At 42.0% G+C, this 14,408-nt stretch overlaps 1 protein-coding gene across 1 annotated transcript in view; it reads right to left on the bottom strand.

Annotated features, from left to right (window-relative positions):
- Positions 1-14,408, bottom strand: part of mrpl39 (mitochondrial ribosomal protein L39) — a 34,774-nt gene that overhangs the window by 5,528 nt on the left and 14,838 nt on the right. The window contains exons 8-9 of the mRNA XM_080422222.1: positions 7,759-7,912; positions 5,341-5,388 (exon numbers count right to left, since the gene is read on the bottom strand). Coding sequence (XP_080278348.1) covers positions 5,341-5,388; positions 7,759-7,912 — 202 coding nt within the window. The remainder of the gene's footprint in view (positions 1-5,340; positions 5,389-7,758; positions 7,913-14,408) is intronic.

Genomic DNA, 14,408 nt, shown 5'->3' with positions numbered 1-14,408 from the left:
GGTACTACCGCTCTGCCATACCTATGCACGTGATCCGAACTGCTATCGGATCCACGAGGCTTCCAGTGGGAAACATGTCTGCAGCCTGGACTGTACACCCAACAAGCGCATTGCAATGAAATTTGCAAGATGAGGCAAGGTCCACGAAAGGAGCTTCCAAGCCTCCTGCAGAGACTGACTGGGTCAAGCGCCCCAGAAGGCAGACTGTTGACAAATTGTGTTATTGAACACGGCATAAACATCCTGAGGGCCAGGTGCACTGCACGCAGGTCCGGTGCATTAGCGACACTGGCTGGAGACCCTCACCATTCTGTTGCAGTCTTGGGGTTCGAAGCCCAAGCCACAAAATATATATGCACATTTGTACATGCGTGAAATTTGTCCGCTGTATTTATTTACCCATCCTAGAACTACTAGGAGCAGTGAGCAGCCATTCTCCGGCGCTCATGGGGCAATTAGGGGCTCAGACAGGGACACACATTGACCCACTTCTGGCCTGGCGTCGAACCCGGGACACCCAGAGGCTCTGGCTCATTACCAAAGTAGACAGTGCCAATTCTCTAATCATGCAAGCAACCGCCTAGAGTGATAGGCGCTGTATAGGCGCTGGATAGGCGCTGGATAGGCGCTGGATAGGCGCTGGATAGGCGCTGTGTCTGCGCATCAACACTCGCATGCCGGAGGGCCAGGGCGAGGTAGTCAAGGGAACGTCCAATACGTCACATTCCAGCCGCTGTGGCATGGCTCTAGTTAGCAGATCAGAGACTAACACTGTGGCCATGAGCAACGGTCATCCAGCTCAACAGCTTCATCTAGTGACACCACCAGAGAAGCAATGTTCACAGTTTAGGCGTTTAGCAGGCGCTCTTAATCCGGATCGACTTACAGTAAGGTAATGTAAGTAAGTAAGCAATGTTGGCATCAACCAGTGGCCTTGGGTCTAGGCCATATTGGGCTGTACTCCCCATGGCTGACAAGTCCTTGGTAAGAGGTTCTGGAACTGGCCCACATGCCAAATCTCATGATGTACGGCACCGAGGGTGTACGACAACGATAGTTGTTGGACGCATCCATCTAGGCCAAGCCGTTATGGCCAGCTGGGCTATGTACTCTCAACGCTTTTGTCCAGCGACAAGCAGTAGCGGAGTGGAACACATTTACTATGCTGAAGCTATGTTGCGGTGGTCCGCACATGGTTCCTCAAAGCGGCAGAATGGGATACATTCTCAACGCTGACCCCTTTTTTCCTTTCGTCCAGCGACAAGCAACAGCGGAGTGGGACACACTTACTATGCTGAAGCTACGTTACGGTGGGCCGCACGTGGTTCCTCTCCTTTTTCTTTCCTCTGGCCAGCGACCAGCAGCAGCGGAGCGAGACACACTCCCAATGCCAGCGGTATATTCCAGTGGGCGCACGCCGCAGTGGCGTGGTCCCTCCAAAAGCGGCAGAGCGAGACACACTCTCAACGCTAATACTTTCCACTCCTTTCGTCCAGCGACAAGCAGTAGCGGAGCGAGACACACTCCTAATGCTTACGCTATATGGCGGTGGGCCGCCCGCCATGGTTTCTCAAAGCGGCAGAGCGAGATGCACTCTCAACGCTAATCCTTTTCCCTTCTTTCGTCCAGTGACAAGCAGTAGTGGAGCGACCAGCAGCAGCGGAGCGAGACACACTCCCAATGCTAGGGGTATATTCCATTGGGGGGCACAATTCCTCTAGCTGAGAAAGCATCCCGAGGGCTCAATGCTAGCATCCCTGTGGGAGGCAAATCCGCCCCAACCAGGCCAACCCAGTCGGCCTTTCTGCCAGCAGTATGCCGCTGCAATTATCCAAACATTCACAGCCATAGCCTGTGTCAGGCACCATAGTCAGGACATGACCGGCACAAGTAATGGACCTTCCCTTCTGGGACCAGCAATTGTTGCAATAATCCATGGGCAACAGCAACAGAGTGAGACACTCAATACTACTGATGACGTAGCCGTAGCAAAAGCGAGAATCATTCAGGCTACAGTGTCAAGGACACAGTATGATAGTCAAGAAGTGGCAAAGCGAAACACACTTCAATCGTCATATAGAATTCTTTAAGAAAATGTCACTACCAAGCACATAGTATTATCTGGATAGCAGCAGAGTGACATACACTCAAGCTACGATATCAGTATTCACAGTATACTGCATATGTTGAATAGCAGTAGTGAGTACCAGGTACACACAGTATTAGTGGGTAACAGCAGCAGAGTGAGATACACTTGTGCTATTGGTAACGTAGCCATAGCAACAGAGCGAGAATCGTTCAAGCTACAGCGTCAAGTACATATGTACTTGTTAATGTATTGTGTCTTGGACACAATTAACACAATTAACATTAATGTTAATTAATGTTGTCTTGGACCCCAGGAAGAACAGCTGCTGGTTTCCCTTTTTGCCGCAGCTAATGGGGATCCATTGCCAATAAACAAAGCTTATTGATTATCAGTACCCAGAGTACAATGTTACTAATATGTAACTTTGTCGTAGCAAGGAGCGACAACCACTCAAGCCACAGTGTCAAGTCATGTGTCAAGTACCCACAGTATGAAAACCAAGTGATGGCAAGGCAAGACACACTTGAACCATACCAGTATTATAATTCCATTTTACTACCAAGCACAAAGCAGTATAACCTGAATAGCAGCAGCGAGTCACACTCAAGCTATGATACACACTCAAACTGTGAGGTTAAGCACACACAGTGGCAGTATTGGCATATATGCTGCTTAAGTCAGCTGTCATTGATCAGCGAGACCTCTTTTATCCCATTAAGACCTGGAACTGTGTCATTTTTAGATTTGAGCTAAAAAGCATTATTTACACTTTGGGCTATTCAAAAATAGCAGATCTACAAGCTCATAGCGCGGCCCAAGTACATGTAGTAATAGGTACACAGTATATCGTCCAATAACGACAGAGTGAAGCACACTATGGATGTCCTTTATTAGCTGCAGCTAAATTATATTTGGACTGGTTAAATTGGGGTTTGAACCAGGGACCTACAGACTTGCAGGTAGACAGTGTACTGACTGAGCCGGATAGCAATCAAGCTAACACGCGCCATATGTCTGGTAGATAGAATGTCTGCGTCAAAGTGAGAACCACTTTCAGCAAAAACATTCACAGAAGAGCGCTCATACAGTGGTGTAAAGTAACTAAGTACATGTACTCAGTACTGTACTTAAGTACAATTTCGCTTAGGTATTTGTACTTTAATGGAGCCCAGTTATCTGCCACTGCGCGCATTAACGCCTTGGTCGTCTCCTCGAGGCGAAAGAACACCTTCTATGAGACACATTAACCAGTCAATCTGGCTCCACCGCCGTCGTGTCATCGAGGCGAGAGACGGTCTTCTCAAAGCGGCAGAATGGGATACATCCTCAACGCTGAATACTTTCCCCTCTTTTACTTTATTTGTCTGTAAACAGCACAATACATGCACTCACCGTCGCCAATGCACAGCTATGGCTCCATAGTTATCCGTGCCAGGTTCAACAACAACGGTGGAGTGGGGAAAGTCAACGGTGTTATTGTCGTTAGCTCCAATGCTAGCAAGCAACCGCTAACTCCATTCACCGTCGCACTTTTTTTTTTTGCTTTTTTTTCCTTGTTCCTTTCCGACAGCCCCTATAAACGGGGTAACGTAATTCCGTGGTAGCAGGCTACGCAGTCTCTGGAGGACGGACCGTAGTCCGTAGCCCCAACCGTGTTGGTTACGAAACTTCACGCGCAGCTGCAAGTATCGACCTACGCTCTTGGAGGCGAAAAGATGAAAGAGGATGAACGCTGTGTGCCCCGCCCCTATATAGGTGGCGTGCGTGCACACAGGTCACGAGTGACTTTGTTGGTATTAATATTCGACCCATACGCGAGCGCGTGATGGATATCCAGGTGTTGAAAACACTGCCTCTGGCGGTCAGTAGGAATGAAGTAGAACCATTATTTTTATACTTTGGGCTATTCAAAAATAGCAGATCTACAAGCTCATAGCTCATATGAGCTTGTAGATCTGCTATTTTTTGGAACATCTTGAACATTTGTGCAAATCTTTGAATATCTATATTTTTTAAGCGTACACAAATCTTTGCTTCTGGGGATTCTAAAAATGTCTTCTAAATCCTATATATATATTTTTTACTTGCTATAATCAGTGGTTCTCAAACTTTTTCATGTCAAGGACCCCCAAAATGATATGTATTTGGCCGTGGACCCCCATCTCAAAATGTGTTGTTCCAGCGACCCCCCCAGAAGCAAAGATTTGAGTTAAAAATGTACGCTTTAAAATATATATATATTCAAAGATTTGCACAGATGTTCAGGATTTTTCAAAAATAGCAAATCTACAAGCTCATAGCGCGGCACCGAGTGCCGCGCTATGAGCTTGTAGATCTGCTATTTTTGAATTGCCAACATGTAAAATAGTGATTAAAGTGGTTACACAGATGCGCTTTGAAGGGGTTAAAAATACCACTTTCTTTGATGCAGAGTTAACGGCTCGTGCTTTGATAGGACCGTTCAGAAAACTGTGGTTTGTCCTCAGAGCTCTGTTGACAGCGTTTTTCTCTCGACTAGAAGCTACATCGTCGTCACACACACACACACACACACAGGCTCTGTGCTGCCGGTGGCGACATATAACAAAAGCAGAACTTGTCATCTTATCTCTAGAGGTCGGTGGCTCGCCATCAGGGCAGGTTAAGCGGTCCAACATTTCAGATGCCCCTTAACACTTCGCCCAGATGGCCTCACTGTGGGAGCTATGGTGTGTGTGTGTGTGTGTGTGTGTGTGTGTGTGTGTGTGTGTGTGTGTGTGTGTGTGTGTGTGTGTGTGTGTGTGTGTGTGTGTGTGTGTGTGTGTGTGTGTGTGTGTGTGTGTGTGTGTACTTGGTACTACTATACTTGCCAGGGCCAAATGTACCCACACGTATAGTGGAATTTGAAAAAAATAAGATATCGTGAGGACAATTTTGTTTTATAGTTAAAAGGATTTTTCACAGTTAAGCTTACAATTAGGAACAGATTCAGGTTGGGGTGAGGATTAGACATTTAGAGGTTAGGTTTAAGGGTTGGGTTTGGAGTTATGCCTGATTTAGACTTGCACTGAAAATAGTTAGTTAAAAATTTAGATTGGGCTTCAAGATTCGGGTAATTTTTGTTTTTAAATAAAATAAATAATGGCATTTATAAAATTGTCAGCCTAAAATGTTGATATCCTCACAAGTATAGCAATACAAACATGTGCGTGTGTGTGTGTGTGTGTGTGTGTGTGTGTGTGTGTGTGTGTGTGTGTGTGTGCGTGCCTTACCAGCTTCGCTGCCCTGGGTCGTAGTTTCCTCCACACTGTGTGGTGAGCCTATACGAGGACACAGAATGGGACAACGTGACTGTCAGTCCCCCCGCTCATGTCTCTATCTGCATTGCCTTCAATAAATTATAGACACATACTCAAACACACGCAATGACTTATTTAGAAGACAGCGGTCATTACAGCCCCCGCTGGACACACTATACAGGAGAGAAGGTTTGTGACCTGTTAAGCCACATTTATACTTTGTCACAAGAAGGTGTTGATCTGCCAAAATTATCGTTTTTCTTTGGCGCGTGACGGGGTCATAAAAAGAATGCTTGAGCCTGACACTGATTTAGGATGCTGTCACACACAGTCACTGTCGGGTAGAGACCTTGTGAGTCCAAACTTTATATATATTTTTTTAGTCCGTTACTTTTTAGGAAATGGAAAAAGATAACCTGTGTTCCAATGGATCCAATGTAGTTATTATTTAGTCACACACTCTTGTTAATGCTTTTCATTGGTTCAATATAGGCCGGTCCCCGACTAAGGATTTCTATAGTCAACTCTGATCGACCCAATGTTGCCTGTAGTCGAATAATAGTCGACTAATGCAACAACAAAAAAGGAAGAAAACATTATTCTTTTTCACTTTTTTTACGTTTTTGTTTTTGTATGATTCCACTGAGAATCATGCTAAAAAGATGTTATGCAACAGAGGAACATTCCATTTGGGCTGTAGGGGTGCTTGATGTCCGATTTACCATATACTTGTTGGTTTCGCCCAATAAATCATGATGCATATCCTATTTTTCAAACTATTAGTTAATTAATATAACAAATTAGGCCAATCTCTCGGTCGAATAATGCAAAAAAAAAAAAAAAAATGTATTTAATTTTTTATGATTCGAACTGAGATTGGCAGTCGACTCAGACTCCCTCGATCGATTAGTCGACTATTCGAGGTGAGGCCTAGTAAAGAAAAGTATAAAAACCCACAGACACACTGAACCACTTGAACTTTCACATACCTTTTCCCCCCAAAATAGCAAATCTACAAGCTTCCAGATTGTAGATCGGCTATTTTAGCAATTCTTACCAAAAAAAGTAACATAAAAGGTTGAAATATGGAGATATGAGGTTTCTGCGCGACAGCGACGATATGCATCTCAAGTGGAGTCACCAAACGCACATGAAGTCCTCTGTCTAACACATCAATTACCCATGTTGTCTTGTGGAAAGTGCCGATTTGTTGGTGCGTTAGTTCATTTGACTGACATTGGAGCAGTTGGCCTATACAGTACTGAAGGAAAACTGCACGCGAAACGTGTGCCAAGTGGCGTCAAGCACACGCTTCAGGGATTAAAGCAAACACACATCTCGTGACTGAAACGTCCCAATCTGTGATTTTGTGAAACAGTGAGAAAGGAGTCCTCCACACTAGTGCTGCGTTTCCAAAACAATAAGCACAATACAGTATTGTGGACTTCTAAATCTATGCTCTTGCTGATGTTATTGCAGATGCAGATTGAGGCTTTAACCTTTGCTTTTATGAAATATGCGAGACCATTAGGGTTTTACGGAAGATGCTTCTGAACATCATTTTACAATTTAAGCAATAGAACATGTATTAAAAATGACAGGGATTCCACCAGAGCAGTTCAGTCTAGGCGCACCACCAGGACTAAATTGGTCAGCACCGAGACTAAAGGCGGTTACACACCGGCGAATATGCGAATATACGCCAAATTCGGACTCGTTCCGAATAATTAAAAAAAAATAAAAACGTTTTTTTCGCTCCGCAAAACTGGTGTGGAAGCTTGCATTGACTTTATAAGGTTTTAAAAAAAAACGTATTATTCGCATGAAAAAAATCGCCCCGGTGTGTAAGGACCTTAAAGGTCAGGCTAAACAATAATGAGAGCATAGGTGTTTTGTTTTCACTGTTGCTGTACTTAAAATATAAGATAAGTGTGATTCCATAGTTATTATATCGCTGTTAATATATAAATATATATATATATATATATATGCCTGAGGTATAACATTTTGTCCATATCATGCAGCGCCAGCCATTGCAGGCACATGTATCCCTCCTCCAGTAGCACCTAGATGTGTATTGGTTGATGCACGGTCAGTACACCAATGTTGATATCCACACGTTGAAACTATCAATGCGCTGCAATGGGAAATTCCATGCGTCTGTTTGCATAATATGCCCTTACATACTTCTGGATCACATGACGAAAATAGCAGATCTACAAGCTCACAATGCGTCGCAAAATGTGAGCTTGTTTTCATCATGTGACTCCATCCATCCACGTCCTTGTATATTAAGCATGTTATGTTTTACTAATTTGTTTTTCGACTATTATATTGTTGTGGGGATATTTGAATCCTGTAACCACACACACACTCTCTGTATTCATTCACCTGCAGCTGTAGAGGCAGGGAGAGGCCCTGGGCTCTGCGCTGGAGGCCCCAGGGGCCCGGCCCCAAGCTGTGCACGGCAGTCACCTCGTACTGGGAGCACAGGCCTGTCCTGGCCACCAGGGGGCCGCCGCTCAGCAGCACGTGGTCACCACATCTGTTGACAGGACACAGAGAGAGAGAGAGAGAGAGAGGGGGGAGATACAGACAGACAGACAGACAGACAGGAGAGAAATAGAGGAGAGAGAGAGGGGTCGGGCGAGAGAAAGACACATAAACAGGAGAGAGAGAGACACACAGAGAGAGAGAGAGAAAGAGAGACACACACACACACACACACACACACACACACACACACACACACACACACACACACACACACACACACACACACACACACACACACACACACACACACACACACACACACACACACACACACACACACACAGAGAGAGAGAGACAAGCAGACAGACAGAGCGACAGTAGAGGAGATAGAGAGAGAGGGAGTGAGAGACAGCGAGAGAGAGATAGAGAGAGTTTACACATTAATTTCTTCCTATTTAATTGTACACATGTTTTGTTTCGATTGTTTTGATCCACTTTTGCTTTGGCAATGTAAACGTGTGTTTTCGCATGCCAATAAAGCTCCTTTGAATATAATAGAGAGAGAGAAGATTCACTTCCTGTATGTGTGCCAGTAAATAAGGGCATGTTTAATTAATGACCTGTGAGGGTTGGATAAACACATTGTTTACATAATACACACATTCTTTTTGTCTTCATGGCTTGGTGTAAAAGCAGACATTTTGTGTTATTATTATTTGTCCGTTGGTTGCCTTATTTCTCATTTGTAAATGCAGACACATACAGTAGGAATTCATGTATGTCTGATACGTACATTTTAACCCATTAAAATCAGGAAAACATCCGTTTCACTTTAGATTTTTGCGTTGGCTATTCGAAAATAGCAGATCTATTTTTGAAAAATATTGAAGTGAACTACTGTTTTAAAAGGCATTAGTAGAATCGGCCTCAGGTCTTAATGGGTTAACAAGGATAGTTATATGACGCAATACACAGAAAATAGTAATAAGTAAAAAAAATTGCACACCCTGTAAATGCAAGATACATAAATTGCGAGTGAAAGTGGCAACCAGGTTTATGAAAACAAGCCCAAAAGAAGTGAGCACATGAGCACTTTAAACCTATATATGTGGGCAGTTTCTTTTTAAATAGCCGATCTACAAGCTCACAACACGTTGCGACACGTTGTGAGCTTGTAGTTCTGGGGGAAAAAATATAAATATTTCGGAAACATTTTAACAACACATCTGGTCTGCAGACAATTACATATTAATCTGGGGCTCCTTGCCATGAAAAAAGAAAAATGTTTGAGAACCACTGGTCTAAACAACATTAGGAAGCAAGCCCCAATAAGCAACTACACTTTAAAAACAAGCCCAAAAAATCGCAACCCTCAATTAACAATATTTACAAGCAACTTTATAGAAAAACAAGCCCAAAGTCGCATTAAATAAGCGGACATGGCAACATTGCTTCTGTACGATTGATGCCATCGACTGACCCAGATATGACGAACGTGCAGACGGACCGTGGTCATTTGTTTGTGTTTTTGTTACTTAAGGTCATTACACACCGGCGATTATGCGAAGATAGGCAAAATTCTGACTTGTTCCGAATAAATAAAAGACGCTTTTTCGCTTCGCTTTCTCTTTTTCGCTCCGTGGAAGCTTGCATTGACTTTATACGTTTTTTTTTTTAAAGCATGAAAAAATCGCCCCGTGTGTAAGGACCTTGAGGCTTGATTTTTCTTGACCACAATGTTAAAATGTAATTTAGATAGCATGTTATTTAGACAGATGCTAGGTCCATTGTTTGCCTGGTATCCTGTAGTTTCAATGTACAGATTGTCATTTCGATAGTATATTGTTTAGACTGATGCTAGATTCTTGGTTTACTGAGGCACTACACTGTCTCTCTGCATTTTATGTACTGTATGTGTTTACCTTGCTTATAGTAAGTCACTCTGGATAAGAGCATCTGCTAAATGTAAATTGTATACGTTCAGTTTAGTGGTTGATTGATTGAAAACTAATTAACGAGATTGATAACAGTACACGTAGTTCAGTCAAAAGTTACGCTATAAGGATAACACAAAAAGCCCTGTGGCCCATTGTAATTCATCAGTAAGACCTACAACTACGTTCATTATATTACATAACAGTTGATCTCTCAAGACAGGCACCACTGCATGAAACATGTAGTGTTGTTAATAGTAGGAATGAACACAGAAGCACCCGGGAGGAAGTGAAAGGGGAGGAGACAAACCGAGTTCCTGTCTCTACACAAAAGAATGAGCTGGTCCCCCGAGAGGCAAAAAAAAAATACTTTCTTTTTTTTACAGAATGGGCCCCCAGATTGCATTACAGTAAAAGCAGAGAAATATATATTTACAGAAAAGGTAGGGCTGGGGGCAAGTTGGTGGGGGTAGGGGGCAGTTGTATTTTAGGGTCAGCCATGATTTTAGGTTAGTTTTAAGTGTGCATAGGACCTTGGTCCTTTAACCCATTAAAACCGGGAAAGCATCTATGTCATTTTAGATTTAGATCTACAGTACAAGCGAACTTGTACATCTGCTATTTTTGAACATTACTGAAAAATCTTGAAAGTGTGAGAAATACTGATATAGAAGGCATTTGTAGAATCGGCCTCAGGTCTTAATTGGTTATCGTCTGTTGGAAGGGCATTCCACATTGTGGTGGCAGCATAGTAGAATGCATTTCTGCCCATGATTAAGCTGAATTTAGGGGGGGACAAGGTCAGAGGAGCTCCCTCTGGTGTTGTGCCCGTGGGCATCTCTCACTCTAGTGGAGTAGTTAGACAGGTACATCGGCATTTATCTTATCTTAAAAAACTGGCTTTGACCTTGGTCTTCCTTGGTGCCTTGGTGAGACAGGCGCGCAGGGCTTTCAGTGACCATTGAATGAACCTGCCAGGTTCATTGAATGGTCGCTGAAAACACTGAGTGTGCACATAGCAGCAGGTTCACCCTGCTGCTACATGCACAGGTACAGTGTCAACAGCTGCCACTGGATAGAGCACTAATGTACTCGATGCCTGAAACTATCCTCACTGCCAGACTTATTTCTGGCTGCGTGCGCCCACTGCCAGTGATTTTTCGATTTTCTTACCTTTTGAAGTAGTCACAGAGTATTATCTCCAGTCTCGGCCAAAAAGTACACAGGAGCCGAGATACAGGATTTTTAAGTAATAAGTTAACCAAGAAGTGAATTACCTGAATTAAAAGTCTAAAAGCAGGTGCATACAGTAGGCGAAACGGTGAACAAGCAACGTTTGCTGATATTTAAGGATATTTATTCAGCAAAAGCAACGTTTCGGTCACACACACAGGCAGCCTCAGGCATGCCTGAGAAAGGTCGTGTGAGACCAAACATTGCTTGCAGAAAAAATATCCTTCCTGTACCATCTTTTATTGTTGATTATGAAATGCCCAAAACAGGGGTGGATTATTTTATAAAATTATCGATTAATGACAGTGGTATAAAGTACATTTACTCAAGTACTGTAGTACAATTCTGAGTAATTTTTACTTTACTGGAGTATTTCCAAATTTCAATACTTTTACTCCACTACATCTCAGAGGCAAATATTATTTTACTCCACTGCAATTATTTGAAAACTTTACTTGTTACTTTGCAAATATAAATCATTATATTATAAAACGTACATTAACCACTTTAGCCCTATTTATAGCCTTTTTGAAAATAGCAGATCTACAAGCTCACAACGCGTCGCGATGCGACGCGTTGTGAGCTTGTAGATCTGCTATTTTCCCAAAAAATATATACTTTTACTTTTGGTACTTTAAGTATATTTTGATGCCAATACTTTGGTACTTTTACTCAAGTAACATTTTGAACACAGGCCTTTTACTTGTAACAGAGTATTTTTATATTGTGGTATTGCTACTTTTACTTAAGTTAACTATCTGAGTACTTCTTCCACCAATGATTAATGATAATAATAATTTAAAAAAAAAATATATATATATATAATTCTTTTTTTTGTCAGCTAAACGCCGACTAGAAGACCGAGCTTCTCTTTTCTTCACTGAGAAAGTCCTTCACGGTGCAGCGTTTTGTACCTTTTCCAGGGACAACTCCCTGGCGACTGCTGCTCAAACTGTCAAAGAGCCTGTGGGTGTTTGTCCTGGACAGTCGGCTGTCCTTAGCCGTCCTTCAGGGCACACACACTGCAGCCATCACTCAATCCTCTACATCAAGTGGTATCCCATACTTTTTGGCTGAAGACCCAGAAGAGAAATTAGACGTTTGCCCCGGGACCCAAAACTAGTGACAATAGCAGAGCTATAAGCAGCTTGTAGATCTGCTATTCTCACTAATTCTTAAACTTTTTGAATTTATTATCAGTTTATTTATGAAATACTTGAAAAATGTTGGATTTTTTTTTAATTGATGAAAAGTTGTGATTTTTTTGTTTAAACTTTTTTAATCTTTTGAAATAATAAAAACAATATATATATATATATATATATATATATATTTTTTTTTTTTTAATGTAGAAAACAGGGATATTTACACGAGACCCATAAAAATAGGTCCGTGACCCAAAGATGGGTCCCGAACCAGTGTATTGGAAACAGTGCTGCATACTGCACACCAGTGCTTCCCAAACCGTTTCCCTTGGAGCCCCCACTTCTGACAAAAGCAGGTCTTAACACATTGACCGCCGGGCCCGTAGTTCTACGGGCCGTTAAATCCAACGGTAAAGCGCCGATCCCGTAGCCTACGGGCTGTGGTGCTTTTTCCTTTAAAAAAAAAAAAAAAAACTTTTTTCAATTTTCTAGTACGGCACATTTCATTGTAACACCACCGGAAACAGAATTATTTGGGATCCGGTTTTGACGATCACGCCCGTGGTTTTCACTGGGAGATACAGTGAGATGTCGCCGATGTAAACAGACCGTGTACGGCTCAATCTTAAGGATTTTAACAAGATCTATGGCGACGTGAAAAAAACAAAAAACAACAATAAAACGTTGGCACTGGTGAGTACATTATGAGATTAACCTCTGGCGGTCAATGTGTTAATGGGTGCAGCATTACTTCTTGTACGACAAATAGCAGAATCTTCTATTTTCAGCATTTCTGAAATCTTTTACAACTTCTTGAAAAAGTGTAGACAATTTTAGACAATGGAATAACTGAAAAGAAGCACATTCAGATTTTGTGCAACACACACACACACACACACACACACACACACACACACACACGAACTGTACTTAAGTTTAAAAAATATATATTTTTACTTTACTGGAGTATTTCCAATACTTTTACTTCAACTCCAATACATCTCAGAGGTAAATATTGTACTTTTACTCCACTACAATTAATTGAAAACTTTAGTTACTACTTTGCAGATATAAATTATTATATTATAAAACATACATTAACCACTTCAGCCCTCTTTTATACATAGGCTATTTGAAAATAGCTGATCTACAAGCTCACAATGCGTCACATCGCGACACGTTGTGAGCTTGCAGATCTGCTATTTTCAAACATTTCTGTACTTTTACTTTTGGTACTTAAAGTATTTTGATGCCAATACTTTTGCACTTTTACTCAAGTAGCATTTTGAACGCAGGCCTTTTACTTGTAACAGAGTATTTTCATATTGTGGTATTGCTACTTTTACTTAAGTAAAATATCCGAGTACTTCTTCCACCACTGACACACACAGTTATCTTTGGCGCCCACCCAAGGCCAAGGGAGGCCCGGACCCCCAAGTTGGGAAACACGTCATGTACACCAATCCAGAGGATCAGACCCTTCCTCACCAAGGCAAAAAACCCTGGCAGAAGCTACATAATGAATTAATTAATACCTTGCAGAAATGTGTTAACTGTTAGAATTAACCAGATTTCTTAATGGTTACCGGTTAAAACGGTTAACCATGGCCATCACTACTGCCGCTTTCTGCGTTCCCTTCACTGTTCGGCTTGCTGCCTGCACCCGGTACAAAACACTGGTGGCGACTTTGTGCAACACACACACACACACACACACACACACACACACACACACACGAACTGTACTTAAGTTTAAAAAATATATATTTTTACTTTACTGGAGTATTTCCAATACTTTTACTTCAACTCCAATACATCTCAGAGGTAAATATTGTACTTTTACTCCACTACAATTAATTGAAAACTTTAGTTACTACTTTGCAGATATAAATTATTATATTATAAAACATACATTAACCACTTCAGCCCTCTTTTATACATAGGCTATTTGAAAATAGCTGATCTACAAGCTCACAATGCGTCACATCGCGACACGTTGTGAGCTTGCAGATCTGCTATTTTCAAACATTTCTGTACTTTTACTTTTGGTACTTAAAGTATTTTGATGCCAATACTTTTGCACTTTTACTCAAGTAGCATTTTGAACGCAGGCCTTTTACTTGTAACAGAGTATTTTCATATTGTGGTATTGCTACTTTTACTTAAGTAAAATATCCGAGTACTTCTTCCACCACTGACACACACAGTTATCTTTGGCGCCCACCCAAGGCCA

This window comes from Gymnoscopelus braueri (assembly GCF_963280865.1).
Source record: "Gymnoscopelus braueri genome assembly, chromosome: 24".
Classification (NCBI taxonomy): Eukaryota; Metazoa; Chordata; class Actinopteri; order Myctophiformes; family Myctophidae; genus Gymnoscopelus; species Gymnoscopelus braueri.
The sequence above is the reverse complement of the archived record's forward strand: the minus strand, read 5'-3'. Positions and strand labels throughout refer to the sequence as shown.